We start from the raw sequence: 25079 nt of genomic DNA on the forward strand, positions 1-25079 counted from the left end.
TTCAGCATTCAGTCGTTCTGCAGCGCATTTATACCACAACATTGAGTAACAACCTGGAAGCGCTTTAAATCATGTTACCATGTTTGCTTTTCACAAAAAACAGTGTTTGTTTTATTCTGTGCCTCAGGATCTAGCCCTCTGAAGCTGAGGGATGTGAAAAGAGAAATTGACAACTTGGGTTAAAAACCTTGTTTGTCTTCATTGTAAAGATTTAAATGCCAGCATCATTCTAGTAATTATCTTAGGATTCATTCAGTGCAAAATAGTATGTTGTGAGTCCTATAAACATCTATAAACATATACAGCTCCTTTTGTGAATTTAACTTAAACATCTTTATTATGGTGTTTAAATGCCAGATGGAAAGAAGCAAATTATAGTTGACCCTTGAACAATGTGCCGACGTGTGGGGGGGGTGTGTGTGTGTGTGTGTGTGTGTGTGTGTGTGTGTGTGTGTGTGTGTGTGTGTGTTAGGGGCGCTAACCCTCTGCCCGTCAAAAATCCATGTAAAATTTATAGTTGGTCCTCTATATTAGTGGTTCTTTATTATCAGCCGTTCCCCATCTGCCAATTCAACCAACCACGGGTCATTAATTATTGAAAAAAAAATGTGTATAAATGGACCCATGCAGTTCAAATCCATGCCGTTTATGGATCAACTGTGTGTGTGTGTATGTGTGTGTATTTATATGTATATAGCATATGTGTGTGTGTGTGTGTGTATATATATATATATGCTTAGACTGTATATGTACTATATAAACTATATAAACTTATAAATTCTGTGTATATATATGCTTAGACAATATCTACTTTATTTGCTAGGGAAAATTAGAACCATGGGAAGTTATAGGTTCAAGAATTTGGAGAGAAGGGTGTCAAAATGCAGTTAAAATTATTGTCTAATATTATTTTCATTTTCTTTTAGGTAAGCAGAATTTTATATAGTTTCTGTACAGCTTTCAAACGTTCTTCTAGACAAGTATCTGATGTTAAAGACCCAGTTATTCCTACCCCTGACAGTGATGTGTTTACCTTCAGTGTCTCCTTGGAGGTAAAAGAAGATGATGGAAAAGGAAACTTTAGGTGAGATTATTTGGAAAGAATAAAAATTGGTTTTGTGTCTGAAATAAAAAATTGGCTGATATAAAGGTTCTAGAAACTATGCAATGTTGGTATAAAGCTTTAGGGTGATATTTTACTGGTGAATGCATAGTTCGCTTTTGTCATTCTTTTCAGATATTTTATGTAAATGATGTAAATGATTTTGTTGATATTTAAAAACACTGACATTGTAGAAAACTTAGTAAGATAATGGAAGGATAAAAAGCAGTTGTCAGCTACAATCACTTTTTTTTTTTTTTTTTTTGTCTTTTTGCCTTTTCTAGGGCCGCTCCCACGGCATATGGAGGTTCCCAGGCTAGGGGTCTAATTGGAGCTGTAGCTGCCAGCCTATGCCAGGGCCACAGCAACGCGGGATCCGAGCCACGTCTGCAACCTACACCACAGTTCATGGCAACGCCGGGTCCTTAACCCACTGAGCAAGGCCAGGGATCAAACCTGCAACCTCATGGTTCCTAGTCGGATTCGTTAATCACTGCACCACGACGGGAACTTCTACAGTCACTTTTAATATTTGATTTTTAGGGTGTATTTTTATACAGTTGTATATATATAGTTTTTCTCTTTTCATAATGTAAGAATTTTTCCATTAAAATGTTCCTAATTAAAATTATTTTTAATGGTTACTTATAGAATATTGTATGGTTTAACCATCATTTAATTAATGTTGTGTATTTGAAATATTTTTCTTTAGTTCAAAGACAGGCAAATAATAGGAAACAGTTATACTTTTAAATGATCACTTATGTGCCTATATTTTATATCTAACAATAATTGTCAGGTTGTCAGGTAGGTATTTTAACTGTTACAGATACAGAAATTGGGTCTTAGGTCAAATAAGAAGATGTTTTTCCTTTTTAGATAAGACAACCTATATTTTATATACATATTGTTTTGATGAAGTAATCCTTGAGAAATGTCATTCTGGCCTAAGCCAGAACTTAACTTGCTCTAATCTATATCCCTTTGTTCATCTTTTATTTATGATTACTTGAATTTGTCACAGTTGTCTCAAATTCTAGATATTTAAAAGTAAGCTCTTCTCACTTGCTTTGCCTTGAGTTTCACTGTGCTAAAGGCATTCATGACCTTATAACCAGTTAAACCAGAAATGTGACAGTCTAAAAAGTAATCAAATAAACCTTGTTCCTAAGTTTGTTAAAATTTAAAAGCTGAAATTTGTAATGATGTCATTTAAAAAGTTTTGTTTTAAACCTTGGTTAGAGATAAAATATAAAGCTCTCATAAGCTCACTTAAGTAGCAACTCTGTTTTGCTGACTATAAAGTTTGTAGTTACTCTATGGCAATATGAGGGTTTAGTACATCTTAAGAATTTGGGTGTTGTTGCTTAAATACTTTGTCTCATTCTCATCTTCACATAGAGTATCTTTTTAATCATTGTATTGATAATTCCTGTTCTTTTTGCATATTGCAGTCCTGTGCCTAAGGATAGAGATAAATTTTATTTCAAATTAAAACAAGGAATAGAGAAGAAGGTTGTAATTACCGTGCAGCAACTTTCTAACAAGGAATTAGCTATTGAAAGGTAAGCAGCTTGTTCCTAAATGCTACCAAAACCTTACATTGACATTGTTAGTGTGTTTCAAAAAACATACACTTGAACCTTAGCTGTATTACTTACCGTGGCTTTTCACCATACTTCCATTTTTCCATTTAAAAATGAGGATGAGAATCATAATGCTTTCCTAGCTTAAATAAGTTGAGGGTAACCGATTCATGGAAAAATCTTAATTGAAATAAACATGAAATGGCTTTATTTTTTTCATTAAGAACGGCTTCAGGAGTTCCCGTCATGGCGCAGTGGTTAACGAATCCGACTGGGAACCATGAGGTTGTGGGTTCGATCCCTGCCCTTGCTCAGTGGGTTGGGGATCCGACGTTGCCTTGAGCTGTGGTGTAGGTTGCAGACACGGCTCGTATCCCGCGTTGCTGTGGCTGTGGCATAGGCTGGAGGCTGCAGCTCCGATTAGACCCCTAGCCTGGGAACCTCCATATGCTGCGGGAGCGGCTGAAGAAATAGCAAAAAAAAGACAAAAAGACAGAAAAAAAAAAAAAAAGAACTGCTTCAACCCTGTTTGGGCTTTTTCCTTCTCTCCCTTATTTATATATAGGACAAATAGCCTTAACTTCTCAATCATTTTTGTTTATTAAAAAGTCCACTTAATTATGGAGATTTCAGAATCTTTAATTTATATATATATTTTAATATATAAATACACACGTATACACACATGTGTGCATGTGTTTTTATGTTTATGTCTCTATTTTACCATATAAAAACAAAACAAACCTCTTGTAGAACACCAGATACTATAAGCAAAGTCAATAACAAATGATATTTTTGGAAAAATGGTAATGTAGATGACAGATGAAAGGATACTATCTGTCACAGACATATGTTTCTTAACAACTGGCAGGAAAAAAGGAGAAAAATGAGCAAGAGTATGCATAGACAAATCACAGAAAAGTTTTTCACAGCAAACATATATATGTGAAGATGTCCTGATTCATGAATAGCTTGGGAAATGTAATTAAGGTAACAATAAGATATCACATTGGCAAAGATAACATGTAAACCTGGTGAGAATGAGGGGAAAAGAGTAGAGTATGTGCATCCCTTTTGAAAAGCAATCTGATAATGTCTATAGAGATTTAAAAAATACCTATAATTGGGCACATCAGTCCCATTATAGGGAATCTTCCTACTGGGAATAAAAGTACACTAAGGACCTTGTGTGTGTGTGTGTGTGTGTGTGTGTGTGTGTGTGTGTCTTTTCTAGGGCCGTTCCTGCGGCATATGGAGGTTCCCAGGCTAGGGGTCGAATCGGAGCTGTAGCCACCGGCCTATTCCAAAGCCACGTCAACGCCAGATCCTTAACCCACTGAGCAAGTCCAGGGACTGAACCTGCAACCTCATGGTTCCTAGTAGGATTCATTAACCACCGCGCCACAATGGGAACTCCACTAAAGACCTATTTTTAAGGATATTTGTTAAAACGTCATTTATAGTGGCAGAAAACTGAAAATACAGACAAATACCCATTCACTTGACTTGAAGGAGTAAGAAAAAGTGGTGGTGATCACAAGAGAAAGAACACTTCTTCGTTAAGGCTGCTGTATACTGTGACTACTCTCTCTCTTCCTCTCCACATTCTCTAGATTGGGATGGAGGTGGGGGCCAGCCGAGGTGCTGGCCGATGGCATCATAGTCACCTCTGTCCCCCTTAAATCTAAGAGAAGCTTTTTTTAGAGTGTCAGGTATTTAGCTCCACTTTGTTCCTATCTTTGCATCCTACTGCCAGTATCCAGATAGTAGGAAACGTTCTGATCAGCATCTTGGAACAATGACGCATGCATGTGTTTTTAATTGTTGATGAAGTTTGGCCTTATATAAAAACACATTTCACATTTCACGAATTTTTAAGATGCATGTTTTCACATTTAACGTCTCTGAAATTGTTTAACAGTTGATGGATCTTATAATTATACTTGTCATCTTTTAATTCCTTTCCTAGTCATAAAAAAGTAATTATGAGTCTTAAAATGGATAGTTTCTTAAAGATTAAAGGTATTGTTGGTTTTGAATAATTTAGTACCAAAAGAATGATGGTATTTTAATTTTATTGTTAACTTTATTTTTTGGGGTTAACAGTAAATACAGCAATGTTTTAATCTTATTATTTGGAAGTAATTTCAAACTTAAAGAAGAGTTAAAAAATAAAACTGGTACAGAGAACAGCTGTATACTCTTTACTCAGAATCACCTATGGATAACATTCTGCCCCATTTACTTTGCACCCACTTTCTCAGTTTCTCTCAGTCTTTCTCTCCCTCTCTCTCTGTGCGCGCGCGCGCGCGCATACACACACACACACACACACACACACACACACACACATACACACATGACTTTTTCTAAACAATTTGAGAGTAAGTTACTGGATGCTATAAAACTCAAGGCAGAATACTTGGCAGAAAACAATGGCAGAATACTCTGACATAAATTGCAGCAGTATCACCTCCTAGAGTGATGAAAAACATAAGCTATCACATATCTGGAATCTAATATATGACACAATTGAACCTTTCCACAGAAAAGAAACTCACGGGCTTGGAGACTAGACTTGTGGTTGCCAAGGGGGAGGAGGAGGAGGGAGTGGCATTGACTGGGAGTTTGGGGTTAATAGAGGCAAACTATTGCATTTGGAGTGGATAAGCAATGAGATCCTGCTGTATAGCATTGGAAACTCTATCTAGTCACTTGTGATGAAACATGATGGAGGATAGTATGAGAAAAAGAATGTGTTTTATATATATATATATACACACATATATATGTGTACATATATGTATACATATATATGTGTACATATATGTACACATATATATGTGTGTATATATATGTATAACTGGGTTACTTTGCTGTGTAGCAGAAATTGACAGAACACTGTAAATCAGCTATAATGGAAAAAACCTAATTAATTAAACTTAAGAACTTTTACAGAGCAAAGGAAACCATAAAAAAATGAAAAAAACCCACAGAATGAGAGAAAAATTTTTGCAAACAAAGCAACCAACAAGGAACTAATCTCCATAATATACGAACATCACATGTAGCTTTATATCAAAAAAGCAAATGACCCAGTCATAATGGTCGGAAGACCTAAATAGACATTTCTCTAAAGAGGACAGACAGATGGCCAAAAAGCACATGAAAAGGTGCTCAGTTTCGCTAATTTTTAGAGAAATGCAAATCAAAACTACAGCGACCTCACACTGATCAGAATGGCCATCATCAAAAGATCTACAGACAATAAATTGCTGGAGAGTGTGTGGAGAAAAGAGAACCCTCCTACACTGTTGGTAGTAGAGTAAATGGTAAAACTACTATGAAAACAGTATGGAGGTTCTTTAAAAAAACTAAATATACAACTGTCATATGATCCAGCAACCCCACGCCTGGGCATATACCTCGAGAAAACAATGATTTGAAGAGATATATGCACCCCAGTGTTCATTGTTGCACTATTTATAACACCCAAGACATGGAAGCAAACTAAATGTCCATCAACAGAGGAATGGGAGATGTGGTACATATGTACAATGGAATATTACTTAGCCCTATAACGAGCAAAATAATGCCATTTGCAGCAACATGGATGGACCCAGAGATGATCATACTAAGTGAAGTAAGTCAGACAAAGGTATCGTATGATATCACTCACATGTGGAATCTAATAAAAATGATACAATAGAACTTATTTATAAAACAATCAAACACATAGATTTCAAAATCAAATTTATGGTCACCAAAGGGGAAACCCATGAGGGGGAAGGATAAATTAGGAGGATGGGATTAGTTTATACACACTATGGAATATAAAATAGATAACTAACAAGGACCTACTGTATAGCACAGGGACATCTACTCAATATTCTGCAATAACCTAGATGGGAAAAAAGAATGTACATATAGATGATTCACTTTGCTGTACACCTGAAACTAATACAACATTTTAAGTCAACTATACTCCAATAAAACTTTTTTTAAAAAGAGTAGCAAGTTACCTGTATCATGGTTTTTATCCCTATGTGTTCCCTTAGAAAATGTGTATTTCCTAAAAATAGAGTCAAGGATCTCTCTCTTGCTCTCTCTCCCTCTCTCTCTCTCTCTCTTTTTTTTTTTTCCCAGGGCTGCACCCACGGCATATGGAGGTTCCCAGGCTAGGGGTCGAATTGAAGCTACAGCTGCTGGCTTACACCACAGCCACAGCAACTCGGAATCCGAGCCACGTCTGTGACCTACACCACAGTTCATGGCAACACTGGACCCTTAACCTACTGAGTGAGGCTGGGGATCAAACCTGTGTCCTCTTGGTTACTAGTCAGTTTTGTTTCTGCTGAGAGAGTCATGATGGGAATTCCTCAAGGGTATCTCTTATATAACCACATTATATCTATTAACTTCAGTAAATTAAGCTTTCTTACAACACTTTTTATCTAACCTACTCTTTGTCTCTAATTTTGTCAGTTAACCCAATAACACCCCCCCCCCAATCCAGTTCAAGATTTACCCTAGGGTCAGGTAGTGCATTTGGCGGCTGTTTGTCTTTAGATTTCTTCAATTTGGAAACATTTCCACAAAATTTCTCTCCCTCTTACATCATGGACATTTTTGAAGAATACATCCCTTTCCCCTCTTTTTAATATAACATTGCTTGTTTTTGGTTTATCATATATTTCCTCATGATTAGAGTCAGGTAATTTGTTGCTGCATAGGTGATGTTCCTTTCTTCACAGTGTATCACACATGGCAGCATTTGCTAACCATCTGTCCCTTTCCTGTGATGTTAATTTTGATTACCAGTGAAGATATGTGGTTTTTCCACATAATTCCTTTTTTCCCCCCTCCTTTGCAGCTAGTAAGCAATTTGTGGGGACACCCTTGGAAACATCCTACTCATCATCAAAATTTCTTCCTTGCTTTAGCTTTCATTCATGATTCTTGTCTGATCCAGTCTTTAGTATGATGAATGCAAAGTGGTAGTTTGCCATCTTTTGCATTTTCTCTAGTCAGCCCTTGACATTCCTCCTGCAAGTCAGAGCTCTTCCTTCTTTTCCATTTATTACTTTGCTTGTTATTAACATTGGCTTTTGAATCCTCTCCTCCCACAAAGTAGTTTATAATTCACTATTGTTCTTAGTTATTTTGGCGCTCAAATTGTCCCAGGATTTGCCAGTGGGAACCCCTTCAAACCCTGTGTCCTTATGAAATAACCCCAGCGCTCCCCTCTGGCATAATGAAAAGCAGCTCTCTATCAACCAGTTTGTAGTGACACAGGCAAAGAAGTATTAGGTGTTGGCTTGAGTAATTTAACTTTTAATAAACATTATTAAACATATTGAAGTTTTATGTTTGAATTGTATATTACACCTCTGCTATAGAGGCCTATATTGTGCTTGTACATAAAGCAGTTCTTCCTTTTCCCGGTGAGATGCTCCAGGTTGGATTGACTTGAATATAGAAACCTTGGTGAATATAGGTGAAATAATCAAATGCCTAATTATGTTTTCTTTGTTAACTGAAACATTTACACACATCTTAAAATATTACACATACTGTAACTTAGAAATACAGCCTCTGCCCACTCTCATATTCATAAGACAACTTAATTCAGACTTTCCTCAATAATCTTCAATGTCTGTGTCATTATCACTTAAACTACTTTTTGAATAATTTTAAGGCATTTTTTTTCCAGAGCACATTATCTCAAATTCAGCCTAGGTTGTTTGAGATAAAGCACTTTTTCAGTCAGTATAAATTATAATCATTAGAAATTTTACCTAAGACAGAAGTACCCATTTGTATAACATTAAAACAGTTGAAAAAATTTGTTCCGTTTGTAACCACTTACTATATTCCTTCCTTCCTCCTTTCCTTTCCTTTCCTTTCCTTTCCTTTCCTTTCCTTTCCTTTCCTTTCCTTTCCTTTCCTTTCCTTCCCTTTCCTTTTTAGGGCTGTACCCACAGCATATGGAGATTCCCAGGCTAGGGGTTGAATTGGAGCTATAGCTGCCAGGCTACACCACAGCCACAGCAATGAAGGATTTGAGCCACGTCTTTGATCTATACCACAGCTCATGTCAATGCCGGATCCTTAACCCACTGATCGAGGCCAGGGATCGAACCCGCAACCTCATGGTTCCTAGCTGGATTCATTTTCGCTGTGCCATGATGGGAATGCCTTAATATATTTCTTTTGTGTAATATAATTAATGCTGATGATGATAATATCTAACAACTATGGATTCATATATTCAGCAATAATTACCAAATCTGTTAAGTTTTTTTGTTTCCTTTTTTACAAGTCTGTCAGATGACCTGTCAACATCCAGACTATAAAATTGCTTCAGGCTAATGGGTTTTCCCCAAACAATATGTTGTTCAACATAGCAAACACAATTTACTGTGATAGGGGGTATTTTTAAAAAATACTCAGATTTATCCCTTTTTAAAGAAGAAATTCTTTTTATTGGATTATATGTGGTATTTAATGTATTAAATCACAAAATATGAATGGTGGAATTTAAGGTAATCCATTAGGTGGCAGCATTGTCAAGAGAATTCTTAAGCTCCACATTTTCAGCATTGCTGACAAAGTTCATTTGAAGTATAAAGACAGTGATATGAAAGAAAATCCTTCAAATTATGTAGTTTTGGCTTATCTTCTGAAAGAGAAAATGATTTATCACTTAAAAAAAAAACCCTCATTTTGTGAAATATCCAACATAGGCAAAAGTAGATACTACATTGAATCCCTGTGCATCCATCACCCACTCTGAATGCTAATTTTCAATACTTTGGGTTTTTTAAAATACTAATTTTATTATGAAAAAGCCATTTCTCTGTGCATTCAAGGGCTCAAGCTTTCCTCGTGTATATATTTGACAAATTATATTGTGATTATCAGTCTTGACCCCTTTGAAAGCAAGTACTGTGTGGTTTATGTCAGAATCTCTGATGTCTAGCACTGTGCTAGGCACCAGAGCTTTGTAGCTAGCTACTTAGTATTTACTTAGCACTTTCTCTGTGTTGAGCACTGTTCTAAATGCTGCCTGTGAGGTGTAGGTACAATTATATTCATTGTACAGTCGAAGGAAATGGGGCACAGAAGAGAGGTTAAATAGCTTTCCCAAGGTCATACCATTAAATACCAAGTCCATCTAGTTCAGAATAAATATTCTTACTCTCTACTTCCTCCTTTTAAAAACTTGAATAAATGAATAAAAAGTGTATGAAAATTTTATAAAGTTAGGGCAAAGACTAAATTCATTGCAATATGGAGGGAATAATAGAACATTGCACCTAATCCTAACTTGTTTAAAGGAAATGTGAAAACTGTTCTCATGTTTTGAAAATTTCTAATATTTTTCTGCTTCTCAATCACTCATGTTAGATTTTACATATTAAACTTTATTTAGGAACTGGACATATGAAAGAAAGTATTATTAACAGCCCATATTTATTGAGGCCTTACTGTGATGGCTGTTATAAAATTTAATTGTCATAACAACATGTGAGAAAGGTATTACAATTATTACCCTTTTTTGTTTTGTTTTGTTATTTTGTTGTTGTTTTTTTTAAACAGAAGATGAAACAGAGGCTAAGTGAGAAGTGATTTGGTTACTTGGCCAGAAAGTGATAGAGCCAGGGTTTAAACCAAGGCTATCAGATTCCTGAATGTATACTTTTGCAGATGGTACCCATTTAAATCATGATTATATGCTAAGTTTAAAATTAATCAAACCAGTTAAAACATAAATGGATTGGTGTTCTTTGGTGTATTTCCAGCAGCATTTGAAAGTAATATTTAAACGCTTCAAACCCAGGGGCACTGTGTCCTGGTAGAAGAGCTGATTGGTTTGTAGAGAAAACTAACAGTCACAGCTAAGAGGAGAAAACATGATGATTGTAATCTGAAATGTGTGAGAAGAGCAGACCAAGCCTAATTATTGAGAGACTCCAGTTAAAATGTTAGAGCAGGTCTGATCTAGTCAGGCTCTCCTGGTGTTTCCAAAGTAGAGACGGCCGTCTTCTTCATTCCTGTCAGGCTGGCATTTTCATGAGTTTCAGTTTCACCATGTGTAGAAATATTGCAAAAGATTTTCTAACATATTGCTAAAAAGATAATAGATTTATAAACCTTTATCTAGTGTATAAAATATACTTTAGCACTGTCACTTCAGTGCTTTGAATAGATTGTTGATTGTGTTCGATACCCTAAAAGTGAGGGGGAGATTTTTCATTTTTTGCTGTATTAATTTTCTGGCTAGTTGATTTTTGCCAAGTATTGCTTCTTAACTTGTTACCAAATGATTCAGGGCAAATAATACCGTATGCATTTGGAAAATGGCTCTTTTTACAGATTCTTAACAAGAAGTAGAATTCTATTGATGGTAATTTCAGATGACAGTTAGTGGGGAAGAAATTTTGGCTTTGGGGTTTTATGTCTGTCAGATCACTTTGTTCCTAGGGACCGGCCCTGATCTTTGCTATGTAAACCAGAATTACATATTGACACAGCAAGCACAGTACAATTATTAGATTTATTGTAAATACACAACCTTGTTTGTGTTGAGTAACATGGGCCATTACTGCTAGAAAGAATTATTGTGAGTCACTTTGATCCTAACTTGAGGGAGCATAATCATTACATACACATTAAAAAATACGTGTATTATAGAAAACACATCATTGCTAAATGGCAGTTTGATCATTTGTAGAGTGATTCAGTGATGTGCCTGTTTTGATAATAAATTCAGCTTCAGTTCTTAATTTGTGCTTGCTGGCTTGTAGCAAAAACTACATCATGAGAAGGTAAAGTGTTAAGTACCATACCTCAAAGCATGAGTGACTGACATGTACCTTGCCTTGTGTTCTTGTCTTGAGGAAAAGATTTTCAAGCCTAACAAGTACTGGAAAAAAAAAAAAAATCACCTGGGGCTCTATTCTTCTCACATAAAAACACAATTTTCTAGTATGATTTGACATCTCTAAGGTAGATGGGAAGTAGAACCTGAACTGTTTATTATTTGGAGGCTGATGTAATTGGATATTAGACCATTCTGAACATCTTTTGCTGGATTTATATAGCGCTCATTTTTGTCTTCACCCCACCAAGTTGTTAAATAGTTTTATTTGGAAAGAATCTCAAGTCACTGACTTCTAGTTGCCTAGATGTTAATTTGATTTGCTTATTTTTCTCTTATATAAATTTTTGAAATATTTTAACAAAATCAAGAGTTTAATGTGTCCTGATAATTTTTCTTAGTGGATATCATTTTTCTCCGACCTGTAAATAAGAAAAAGTAGGGTGACCCAAAGTCTGCTAGTATGTTAAAATATGTTTTTGAATTTACTCATTTGTCTTCTTCGAGTTTTCTTATAAGGCAGTAGAAAGGTAACTCTTTTACCTTAGAAAAACAAAATGTGTTTATACAGAACTACTTTTGTTGTTCTCTGATAGCTATTTCAAATGACAGTTGATAAAGGGCTATTGGCATTATCAGATGCTTTGGAGAATGAGAAATTGGAAGCTTCTGTCCATCTCCCAGCCTTTGGATTGGAGCGTGTAATTAGGACAGAATTTTCAATATCGTCCATTGCTAGTTTTTGCAGGCACCCAGAAGAGGGAGGTGGCTCTATAGAAGTATGTATATAATACTATTACTTTTTCAGTAATGTATTTTAAGAGATACTTTTTAAATATTGGCAGTGAAAACATAAGTGCTTTCTGTCACATGTTTTTATAAGTATCTACTCTAGATGTCTTGGGGCTTAATTTTAAAAATGAACTTTTAAAATTGAAATAATTACAGACTCACAGGAAGTTAAAATAGTAGTGTAGAGAGGCCCCGTGTACACATCACTCAGCTTCTCCCAATAATAACATCTTGGAGTTCCCGTCGTGGCTCAGTGGTTAACAAATCCGACTAGGAACCATGAAGTTGCAGGTTCCATCCCTGGCCTTGCTCAGTGGGTTAAGGATCCGGCATTGCCGTGAACTGTGGTGTAGGTTACAGACTCGGCTTGGATCCTGTGTTGCTGTGGCTCTGGTGTAGGCCGGCGGCTACAGCTCCGATTAGACCCCTAGCCTGGGAACCTCCATATGCCGTGGAAGCGGCTCAAGAAATGGCAAAAAAAAGACATAATAATAATAATAATAATAATACCATCTTACATAACTGTAAGTACAATATACAGACTAGAAAATTGACATTGGTACAGTCTCTAGACCTTTGCTAGAGATCTTTTCAAATCCTTTTGTAAATCATAGTATGTTTCTATATTATAATTTTTAATTATTTTTCTAGTGGCAAGAAATTTTTACTGATCTTTATTTAACCTAAGGTGACTCATCAAGATAGTTACAAAGGGGCTACCAGGCCCTAGTGGAGGAAAGGCCTAGGTTGTTCAAATGTAGTTTTTTTTTTTTTTTTGTCTTTTTAGGACTGTGCCTGTGGCATATGGAGATTCCCAGGCTAGGGGTTGAAATGGAGCTGCAGCTGCCAGGCTACACCAAAGCTACAGCAACACAGGATCTGAGCCGTGTCTGCGACCTACACCACATCTCACAGAAATGCAGAATCCTTAACCCACTGAGCAAGGCCAGGGATTGAACCCTCATCCTCATGGATATTAGTCCAATTTGTTACTGCTGAGCCATGATGGGAACTCCCCCCTTTTTAGAAAAATTGTAATATATTTGACATGTAACATTGTATAAATTTAAGGTGTGTGTTGATTTGTTACTTTTATATAATATGATGGCCATTGTAGTGATAGCACTCACCTCTGTCACATCATGTAATTTTTTTAATTAAAAACATTTTTAAAATGATTTTAATTTTTTCCATTATAGTTGGTTTACAGTGTTCTGTCAGTTTTCTACTGTATAGCAAAGTGACCCAGTCACATATATATCTATGTGTGTGTGTGTGTGTGTGTGTGTGTGTGTATAATTTTTCTCACATTATCCTCCTTCATGTTCCATCGCAAGTGACTGATATAGTTGCCTGTGCTATACAGCAGGATCTCATTGCTTATCTGCTCCAAATGCAATAGGTTGCATCTATAAACCCCAGACTCCCAGTCCATCCCCCTCCCCCTTGGCAACCACAAGTCTGCTCTCCAAGTCCATGAATTTCTTTTCTGTGGAAAGGTTCATTTGTGCTATATATTAGATTCCAGATATTAGTGATATCATATGGTATTTGTCTTTCTCATTTACTTTACTTAGTATGAGAGTCTTCAGTTCCATCCGTGTTGCTGCAAATGGCATTATTTTGTTCTTTTTCATGGCTGAGTAGTATTCTAGTGTGTCACATCACGTAATTATTATTTCTTCTTTGTAGTTGGAATAATTAAGATCTAGTCTCTTAGCAAGTTTGATTATAATACAGTGTTGCCTATATTCACTCTATGGTGCATTCCATCTGGAAGACTTGTTTACTATTAGTTGCAAGTTTGTACTCTTAAAGAACATCTCTCCTACTCCCTCACTCCCCAGTGACCAACATTTTACTCTTTTGTTTTTATGAGTTTGACTTTTTTGAATTCCACATAAAAGTAGTGATATCATACAGATTTATCTGTTTCTATCTGGCTTAGCATAATGTCCTCAAGATCCACCTTTGTTGTCCCAAATGGCAGAATTTCCTTCTTCTCATTGTTGAATACTATCCTATTGTATATACCACATCTTCTTTGTGTATTCATCCATTGCTTGGCATTTAGGTTGTTTCCATATCATGGCTTTTGTGAATAATGCTACAATAAACATGGGAGTGATATCTCTTTGATATCTGGTTTTCATTTCCTTTGGGTATATACCCAGAGGTGGAATTGCTGGATCATATGGAAGATCTATTTTTAACTTTCTGAGCAAACTTCATGTTGTTTTCCATAGTGGCTGTACAATTTACATTCTTGATTTACATTAAGAAAATAATTTCTTAATTTATTGCTTAAGAAATTTTGATTTCTAACCTGGATGTTAAGTAATTAGAATACATGGGGATATTTTAACTATATCCTATGCCAATTATCAACTCATTGCCTCTAGGTTCCAAATATACCCTCTTCCTTGATCTGTATTAGTGCATGCAAACTTTATGCATTTCTTCTTTGCAGCAAGCACAATATTAAATTGTGCCAGTAGAGGGTGCTAGAGAGACACCACAGGAGGAAGGGACTTCTTGTTTTGGTGTCTTGTGATTGTTTCTTACTCTTGTTATAACATTCTGCGACATTCAGTGATGCTCTGCTCCTCTGTGCATGCAGGACATGCATTCCCTCTGTGAACTCATGGTCCTGGCCCTGGCTCAGTGAGATCTTCCTCCAGAGACAGGCACTGTGGGCCTTAGGCTTTGCACCACCGAGCCTGTGAGCTGGCTTTTCCTTTGTTTACCTGCCTGCCAGCCTTGGCTACCTGCACCCTAAAGGGCTATTTCCCATTTGCTTTTGGTCCAGCTTTGCCTGGGCAGTCCAGAAAACTTCTTTGTCATACATGAGGCTGCAGTTATACATTCTCCAGTTAGGTTAGAATATCAGCTTTAGAGAGAAGATCTTTTTTCCAAGTTTTCTCTTCCTTGGGGTACTCTTCCTCAGCTTTAGGGTAGTCTTTAGAATTCTCTTTATAGTCACTCTCCCAAAGATAACACTTATTTATAGTAAACTTTCCATGTCCAAATTATTTGCATGTTCTCTTTCCCAGCTGAACCTATACTGACAGTATCTAATTGAACTAGTGGCTAATGAAATCAACCAGCCTATAGATAAAGTTTCTGATACATTGCTATGGTGAAAAAAAAAAAAGATAGTCTTTTTAACTGATAGTCCTTTAATTTTCATAATAATAGCAAGGATAATAAGCACTGTTTAATGATTTCTACCATATGTCCATGTCCATCCCAGGTGTTTATTGAATAATGTTTTTTATACTCAAGCAAAGAATCATGTAAAATAAGTTATCTTTTTATTTACTTTTTGGCAGAGGAAGGAAGCCAAAGCATGTTATTTTGCCTGCTAAAAAACAGCTAACAAGAGACAACATGAAGATTTGAATTCAGGGTCTTGGTAGTCTTCCTATAAAGCCTTTCTATTTGACTCTTGTGTGATATTTTGGGGGGAGGGATGAGAAGAGGTATTAATTACCCATAGATATAATTATATCACTAGTAAATATTGCTTAGTTACTAATATTTTGTTCTTCTTTATAATAGAAGCATAGTTTTTTAAAAATAATTTTTCCTCTTCCTCCTTTTTTTTTATTTTATTTTTTATTTTTAGGGCCACACATGCAGCATATGGAAGTTCCCAGGGTAGGGGTTGAATTGGAGCTATAGCTGCAGATCTACGCCACAGCCACAGCCACAGCAAAATGGAATCTGAGCCACATCTGCGACCTGCCCCACAGCTCACAGCAACACCAGATCCTTAACCCACTGAACGAGGCCAGTGATCAAACCTGCATCTTCATGGTTACTAGTTGGTTTTGTAACCTGCTGAGCCACAATAGGAACGCTATAGCTTTTGTTTTAAACATCTTGGTTTATTTGAAAGGAAGTGGGAGGAAGAACTACATAAAGTGTTATTTTTATTTAGTAGGACTTTAGGCAATTAATTACAAAAGTGAAATAACTCATGTGAGAAATATTTGTGCTTAAATATTAGTTTGACTTTTTATATTTTTAATATTTTAATAGTTTACTTATTCTTTTTATTCTCATATTACTTTTCATTGTTATTTACCTGTTTTCTTTAAGGTTTATATAACCTGGTACGTTATTCCATTATTCCACTAGAAAACTGTTACGCTTTCGATAACAGATCAAAGCTTTATATAGCTTGATTCAGCTGCTTTAAATGTTGAGCTTTTGAGGAATCCATATGCACAGATGATATTATTTTGTATTAGAATTTTTTTAACTTAAAATGGAAATACCAAATAGGGCTGAACAGAGAAGAATTAACATAGGAAGACTGAAGCTATTATTCCTAACAAGATCAGCTTGTAAGGTTGGTTTTTGACTGGCATATGGAAACTTGGCTTTTGGGAGGGTTTCCTCCATTCCCAGAACTGAGAAGAGTGGCTCACTGGGTCTAAACTGTTAGTACAAACAACATGGTTTGTGTTGAACACCTGCTTTCCTTCTGGAGTCTGGAATTTTGGTACATGCTTGGCAGAAGATGCCTATGTGACCAGCCCCAAGAGAAACTGAGTCTCTCTAAGCTACCCTGATGTTTCACACATGTCACATCTCGCTGCTGGGGCAATCAGGTGTGTCTTGTGACTTCCCAGGGAGAGGACTTTTGGAGTTTGTGCCTGGTTTCCTCTGGGTTTCATCCCATGTGCCGTTTCCCTTTGCTGATTTTACTTTGTATCTGTTCATGCTGATGAACCGAGGGCATAAGTACAACAATATGCTGAGTCCTGTGAGTTCTCAGAGCAAATATTTGAACCTGGAGTGGTCTTGGGGACTCCAACAGAAAAGCGTTTTATTGTGACTAGTTTTTCATCCAGAAATCAGATTTCAAATAACCAGTTCCTTCCTTGTGTCTGTTTAGCTTTTATTGATTACATAAAATGCGTATTTGCCTAACTGAAGTTCTCTTTATGAGGACATAAAATAGCTTTTTTGGACCTTGTCTTCAGAGGAGCAGTAGTATTTGTGAGATGAGGTTATGAGGAAAGTATAATAAATATATATTTGTATTTGCCATTTTGCAGACTTATCACCTGAGAGTGTCTTTGGTGATATTCTCACCAAAAGAACTACTTAGTTTTTTTGCTTTTTTTTTTTTCTTGTCTTTTTGCCTTTTCTGGGGCCGCTTCTGCCGTTCCCAGGCTAGGGGTCCAATCAGAGCTGTAGTCCCTGGCCTACGCCAGAGCCACAGCATGGTGGGATCTGAGCCACATCTATGACCTACAGCACAGCTCACTGCCACGCTGGGTCCTTAACCCACTGAGCAAGGCCAGGGATCGAACCAGCAACCTCATGGTTCCTAGTCGGATTCGTTAACCACTGAGCCACGATGGGAACTCCAGTTTTTTTCCTTTTTTAAAAAAATTAAAATGTAGTTGATTTACAGTATTGTGCCAGTTTATGCTGTATAGCATAGTTACCCAGTCATACATACAAATACATTCTTTTTCTTACACTACCTTCCATCATGTTCTGTTCCAAGAGATTGGATATAGTTCCCTGTGCTGTACAGTAGGACCGTGTTGTTCATCCCTGCCAAATGTAATAGTTTGCATCTATTAATCCCGAACTCCCAGTCTACCCAGTTGCCTCCCCTCTCCCCCTTGGCAACAAGTCTGTTCTCTATGTCTGTGAGTCTGTTTCTGTTTTGTGTATAGGTTTATTTGTGCCATATTTTAGATTCCACACATAAGTGATATCATACGGTATTTGTCTTTCTCTTTTGACTTACTTCACTTAGTATGAGAATCTTTGGTTGCATCCATGTTGCTGCGAGTGGCATTATTTTGTTCTTTTTTATGGCTGAGTAGTATTGAATTTTACACACACACACACACACACACACACACACACACACACACACACACCACATCTTCTGAATCCATTCATCTGTTGATGGACATTTAGGTTGTTTCAGTGTTTTGGCCATGGTGAATAGTGCTGCAGTGAACATAGAGTTGCATGTATCTTTTTGAATTATAAGTTTGTTCGAATATACGCCTAGGAATGGGATTGCTGGATAATTGGTAGGTCTGTATTTAGTTTTCTGAGGAACCTCCATACTGTTTTCCATAGTGGTTGTACCAATTTACATCCCCCGCAACAGTGTAGAAGGGTTCCCTTTTCTCCATACCATCTCTAGCATTTTATTTGTAGACTTGTTAATGATGGGCATTCTGACCAGTGTGAGGTGGAACCTCATTGTGGTTTTGATTTGCATTTCCCTAATAATTAGTGATGTTGAGCATCTTTTCATGCCTGTTGGCTATCTGTTTGTCTTTGGAGAAATGTCTATTTAGATCTTCTGCTCATTTTTTGATTAGGTTGGTTTTTTGTTGTTGTTGAGTTATGTGAGTTGTTTGTGTATTTTGGAGATTAGACCCTTATCTGTTACATTGTTTGCAAAAATTTTCTCCCATTCTGCAGGTTGTCTTTTCTTTTTGTTTTTATGGTTTCCTTTGTTGTGCAAAACTTTTGAGGTTTATGACAAAAAGCAAAAATAAGTCAGGGGGACCTAATTTTGGTTGTTGTTTTTTTTTTTTTTTTTTTTTTTTGATGCTCTTCAAGTAAGACCTCCTTCACACTCATGTTCTGTTGTCCTTCCTACCTCGCATCAGTAACAGTAAGAGGGTGCCCAGAACTCCTTATTCCTCTGGTAATACTGTCCCTCCCTTGTCTTGTATATCACAGTTTTCCAAAAGTGGAGTAAAATAGAGTTCTCTAGGACTTTGTGTGCTCTTGCCAAGATCCTTCTTCTTACCTTCAGCCTTCAGCCTTCAGCCTTCAGCCTCACTGAAATAATCTACTTTGCCTGTTTCTTTCAGGCCTTGTAAGAAGCCCTGGGTTTTCCATCAACACTCAAATTCAAATTCCTACAAGATTCTGCATGTCCCTTCATCTGACTCTTATCTACACCTTTGTCCAACTTCATAGTTTATCATGAGCACAATTCCTTTTATCTTCAATCTTATTTCTGAACATTACATTCACTTGATATAATCTGGCCTTTGCTTGAGTCCACTGTTTTTTTTTTTTACAGTCCTTTCAAATGATGGCTGTTTCCTCTCTTTCCACCCCTTGTACCTCTGGCCTGGAAGTGTGGAGGCATCTTTCTTGCATTCCCTTGCTTCTTTCAGACCATTGTTTCTCTTTTCTCCTAAAAAGTTCTAGCCTAGAAGTTCATGCTATCAGATTTTAGCATCTGCTAATCTCTCTTCTTGTACTAATTTTCAGATCCTTGGAATTCACATCATTCTTTGAAGATTTTAGCTCCTGGCTTACTGTCATCCTTACTGTCATTAATTATTTAGGCTTATCTTAATTTTTGACAGTTTTGATGTCTATGTAGGTGATTTTTCTAGGAATCTAGCTTCTTAGTTTCTTAACCTCTTCTTGTCCAAAGATCTTGTCCTTTTCCCTACCTTGACCACCTACTTCCATGGCCATATTCTTGATTTTGTCAATGCCAGTAACTGCACGTCCTTCTTAATCTCATTTTTAAATATTCCACTTTCTGATCCCCACTTCTTACTGCTTTAATTCACTCTTATTTTCTCAATTCCATTAATTCCTTGATCCCATTGAGATTAACAATGTATAGTCCAGTCTTGTTTTACTATCCCTCATCCATTCACTTCATGTTTTTACTTGTCTCCTTCCTGACTTAGATTCCATTGTCTTTCTTTAAAGATTCTTCCTTATACACTCCCACAAATGCCCATAGTCTCTTACCTATCTTCTTACTCAGCTGGCATATTCCCAACTCTAATTAATTTGAGCTTTCTGCACTGTTGCACCAACACCCTTTATAACTGAACGCTGCTGGGGAAGAAAGAAAACAAAGTAAAAAAAAAAAAAAAAAAAAAAAAAAAAGCTGTATATAAACGTACTGATTTGTCATAACCTCGGGTATACCTTAGTGTTGGTAGCGTTTCTATTTCATTTTGCTAGACAAGCTATTTAATCTCTTTCATGTATTATTTCACACCTTCTAGTTAAACCTCCATCATGCCTTCTTCCCATGTTTACTCTCAGCCAGTGATCTAAGATAATAGAAGCAATAATATTAGAACTTTATATATTCCCATCACCTTCTCTGCCAATCTATCTCATCTCTACTGTGTATTCTGCCTTCTCTCTTATAACTCTGGATCAGATGTCCATATTGTTATGGTCAACTTCCTATTTGTATACTAGATTTTTAATCCATTTTGCCTTCTTGATGACATTCTAGGAGTCTTTCTGCTACCATACTCACTCTTGAGGTTATCTCTTCCAGTTTCTTGACTTTAAACATATGTATAAATGGATGGCTTACAGATTTTTCTCTCCCTCCTGAGGTCTCCTTTAAACTCCTAATTCAGACATCTCATAACTTCAGATCTTCAGTTGGTGTCTCAAAAAATTAATATGCTCAAAACTCAAACTCTAGTTTCCCCATCTCATCCAAAAGCTGTCCCTCCTATAGTCTCCCCTGATGTTATGAATTTGTAACTTGATCCTTCCAGTTACTCAGGCTGAAAACTTAGAGTCATCTGATACTCCTTTCACTCTCACTGCACATTAAATTTATTAGGAAATCATATCGGTTCTACTTGCAACTATGGAAAGAAAGATAAAACTCTAGAGGAAAGGGATAAAGAAAAATACATGAATAGACATAGGAGAAAATGTATGTAAAAGAAAAAGAATTAGATGAAAAAAATAAAAGAAGTGAAATTATAACTGGGAGAAAGAACCGGAGCAAAAACTTCAGGTGGAACCACTGGTATTTTGTTTTGTTAAAAAGTAAAGTTGCTCATAAAATTGCTCTTAAATTTTCTTATATTGAATTTATCATTTTTTGCTATTGTTTGGTTCAACTCCACCTATATTTGCTTTGTGTCTGTGAAGGAGAAAATGGGCCCTTGTTATTAACCAGCATTAGCTATAGGAGGAAAATATTATTTTCTTTATATTTCTTGATTTTTTTCTTTTAAAGGCCATACTTGTGACATATGGAAGTTCCCAAGCTAGGGGTTGAATTTGAGCTGCAACTGTAGGTCTACACTACAGCCATAGCAACACCTGATCTGAGCCACATCCTGCAGCAGTGCTGGATCCTTAACCCACTGAGTGAGGCCAGGGATTGAACCCATATCCTCACAGATACTATGTCGACTTCTTAACCTGCTGAGCCACAATGGGAATTCCTGATGTTTTTTTGATTGTGTTTACAGACATATTCAACTGTAATAATATTTGTAGTTTGGCTTTTGATTATTTTGATGCATATAGTTGGTATATCCAAAAGCCCAAATGTATCACTACCCAAATTTCCTGTATTATTCCTATTGAATAATAAAGCAAAAATAATTGATTTACTAAAATTTTTATCAGTGTTTAACCCAAGCATTAGATTTTGAAAAACAATTTGATTGTTGTAATGATTTTTAATATTATATTTTTTTCTGAGTATAGCTAAGTTCTCATTTTTTTAAATTAATTTATTTATTTTTATTTATTTTTTGTCTTTTTGCCATTTCTTGGGCCTCTCCCGCGGCATATGGAGGTTCCCAGGCTAGGGGTCTAATCGGAGCCATAGCCACCAGCCTACGCCAGAGCCACAGCAATGCGGGATCCGAGCCGCGTCTGCCACCTACACCACAGCTCAGGGCAACGCCGGATCGTTAACCCACTGAGCAAGGCCAGGGATCGAACCCGCAACCTCATGGTTCCTAGTCGGATTCGTTAACCACTGCGCCACCACGGGAACTCCAAGTTCTCATTTTTTATTTGAAGAGAGTTAGTAAAAGTATTCATATTTGACTTATAGTTTAACATTTAAAATTTTGATCCATTATTAATGTGGGAGTTAATGGGAATGTTATTGCCCAACAATGGTATGAAGGTTGTATATTCTTGAAGCTTATTGGCTGATAATTTTTTTTAAATGTACCTAAAATTACTATCTTTTTTTTTATAGCTTTCTTGTAGGTTAAATTTTCTGCATTGGTAGCAGATCTAAGACAGTGCTAAGCATCTGTTTTGAATTATTTTTTTCATAGTATTAGCCTTAGTGCTCTAGAAATCTTTGGGAAAAAAAAATTCCCACCTGGTGAATGAAAAGAAAGGAATAACCAGTTTTTACATCTCTTTTGCTGATGAATATAAATCCTAATGGCGAGACTTATTCTTCCTATTACTTAAGGCACTGAAGCTAGTAGAGTGACGTTTTTAAGGTCAACAGCTATGGAGTCCCCTCGTCTGGGTTTGAATCCTGGCTGTGCAGTGGCCTTGGCCAAATTATTTAACTTCTCTGTGCTTCAGTTTCCAGTTTGTAAACTGTGAGTAAAGCTTACTTAAGAATGTTGGAAGGGGGGGGGGGAACTGTAACTGCAATGTATACATCTAAGGATGACCTGACCCCCTTGCTGTACAGTGGGAAAATAATAAAAAAAAAAAAAGAATGTTGGAAGGATCCTACACCATGACCAAGCAGGATTCCTCCCAGGTTCACAAGAATAGTTCATCATAAGCAAATCAATCAACGTCATACACCACATTAACAAAAGAAAGGTCAAAAACCTCATGATCATCTCAATAGATGCAGAAAAAGCATTTGAGGAGTTCCCGTCATGGTGCAGCAGAAAGGAATCCCACTAGGAACCATGAGGTTGTGGGTTCGATCCCTGGCCTTGCTCAGTGGGTTAAGGATCCAGCGTTGCTGTGAGCTTTGGTATAGGTCACAGACGTGGCTCTGATCTAGTGTTGCTGTGGCGTAGGCCAGCAGCTGTAGCTCCGATTTGACCCCTAGCCTGGGAATCTCCATATGCTACGGGTGTGGCCCTAAAAAGCCAAAAAAAAAAAAAAAAGAGAGAGAAAAGAAAGCATTTGACAAAGTCCAACATCCATTCATGATAAAAACTCTTACCAAAGTGGGTATAGAGAGAACATACCTTAACATAACAAAAGCCATTTATGACAAACCCATAGCAAATATTATACTCAATGGGGAAAAGCTGAAAGCCTTCCCACTAAAACCTGGAACAAGACTAGTATGCCCACTCTCACCACTTTTATTCAACATAGTATTGGCAGTCATAGCCACAGCATTCTGACAAACAAAAGAAATTAAAGGTATCCAAATTAGAAGAGGTAAAATTGTCACTGTATGCAGATGGCATCATACTATATGTAGAAAACCCTAAGGACTCCACACAAAAACTACTCGAACTGATCAACGAATTCAGAAAAGTAGCAGGATATAAGATCAACATTCAGAAATCGGTTGCATTTCTGTATACTAACAATGAAACATTAGAAAAGGAATATAAAAATACAATAACTTTTAAAATCCAAAAATAATAAATACCTGGGAATAAACCTGACCAAGGAGGTGAAAGACTTGTATGCTGAGAATTACAAAACATTAATCAAGGAAATTAAAGAGGATTCAAAGAAATGGAAAGATATTCCATGCTCCTGGATTGGAAGAATTAATATCGTTAAAATGGCCATACTACCCAAAGCAATCTACAGATTCAGTGCAATCCCTATCAAATTACCCATGACGTTTTTCACAGAACTAGAACAAACAATCCAAAACTTTATATGGAACCACGAAAGACCCAGAATTGCCAAAGCAATCCTGAGGAACAAAAACCAAGCAGGAGGCATAACTCTCCCAGACATCAGACAATATTACAGAGCCACAGTCATTAAGACAGTGTGATACTGGTAGCAAAACATATATACAGACCAATGGAACAGAATAGAGAATCCAGAAATAAACACAGACACCTGCAGTCAGTTAATCTTCAACAAAGGAGGCAAGAATATAAAATGGGAAAAAAGATAGTCTTTTCAGCAAATGGTACTGGGAAAACAGGACAGCCACATGTAAATCAATGAAACTAGAACACACTTTCACACCATGCACAAAAATAAACTCAAAATAGCTTAAATGCTTAAATGTAAGACAAGACACCATCAAATGCCTAGAAGAGAACATAGGCAAAGTGTTGTCTGACATCAACCGTACAAATGTTTCTTTAGGTCAATCTCCCAAGGCAATAGAAATAAGAGCAAAAATAAACCAATGGGACCTAATCAAACTGACAAGCTTTTGCACAGCAAAGGAAACCAAAAAGAAAACAAAAAGATAGCTTACAGAATGGGAGAAAATAGTTTCACATGATGCAACTGACAAGGGCTTGATCTCTAAAATACACAAACAGCTTATACAACTCAACAGCAAAAAACCCAACAACCAAACTGAAAAATGGGCAAAAGACCTGAATAGACATTTTTCCAAAGAAGATATACAGATGGCCAACAGGCACATGAAAAAAATGCTCAACATCACTAATTTTAGAAAAATGCAAATCAAAACCACAATGAGGTACCACCTCCCACCAGTCAGAATGGTTATCATTAATAAGTCCACAAATAACAAATGCTGGAGAAAAGGGACCCTCCTGCACTGTTGGTGGGAATGTAAATTGGTACAACCACTATGGAAAACAGTATGAAGGTTCCTCAGAAAAATAAATATAGAACTACCATATGACCTAGCAATCCCACTCTGGGCATATATATGGACAAAGCTTTCATTGAAAAAAGACACATGCACCCGTATATTCACTGCAGCACTATTCACAATAGCCAAGACATGGAAACAATGTAAATG

The 25079-nt window shown here is 36.6% G+C and overlaps 1 protein-coding gene across 2 annotated transcripts in view; it reads left to right on the forward strand.

Annotated features, from left to right (window-relative positions):
- RABGAP1L (RAB GTPase activating protein 1 like) overlaps positions 1 to 25079 on the forward strand; it is a 657663-nt gene that overhangs the window by 92028 nt on the left and 540556 nt on the right. For both annotated transcript variants that reach the window (XM_013989628.2, XM_021102607.1), the window contains exons 6-7: positions 927 to 1084; positions 2557 to 2667. In XM_013989628.2, the coding sequence (XP_013845082.2) occupies positions 927 to 1084; positions 2557 to 2667 (269 nt within the window). The remainder of the gene's footprint in view (positions 1 to 926; positions 1085 to 2556; positions 2668 to 25079) is intronic.

This window comes from Sus scrofa, chromosome 9 (genome assembly GCF_000003025.6).
Source record: "Sus scrofa isolate TJ Tabasco breed Duroc chromosome 9, Sscrofa11.1, whole genome shotgun sequence".
NCBI classification, from domain to species: domain Eukaryota; kingdom Metazoa; phylum Chordata; class Mammalia; order Artiodactyla; family Suidae; genus Sus; species Sus scrofa.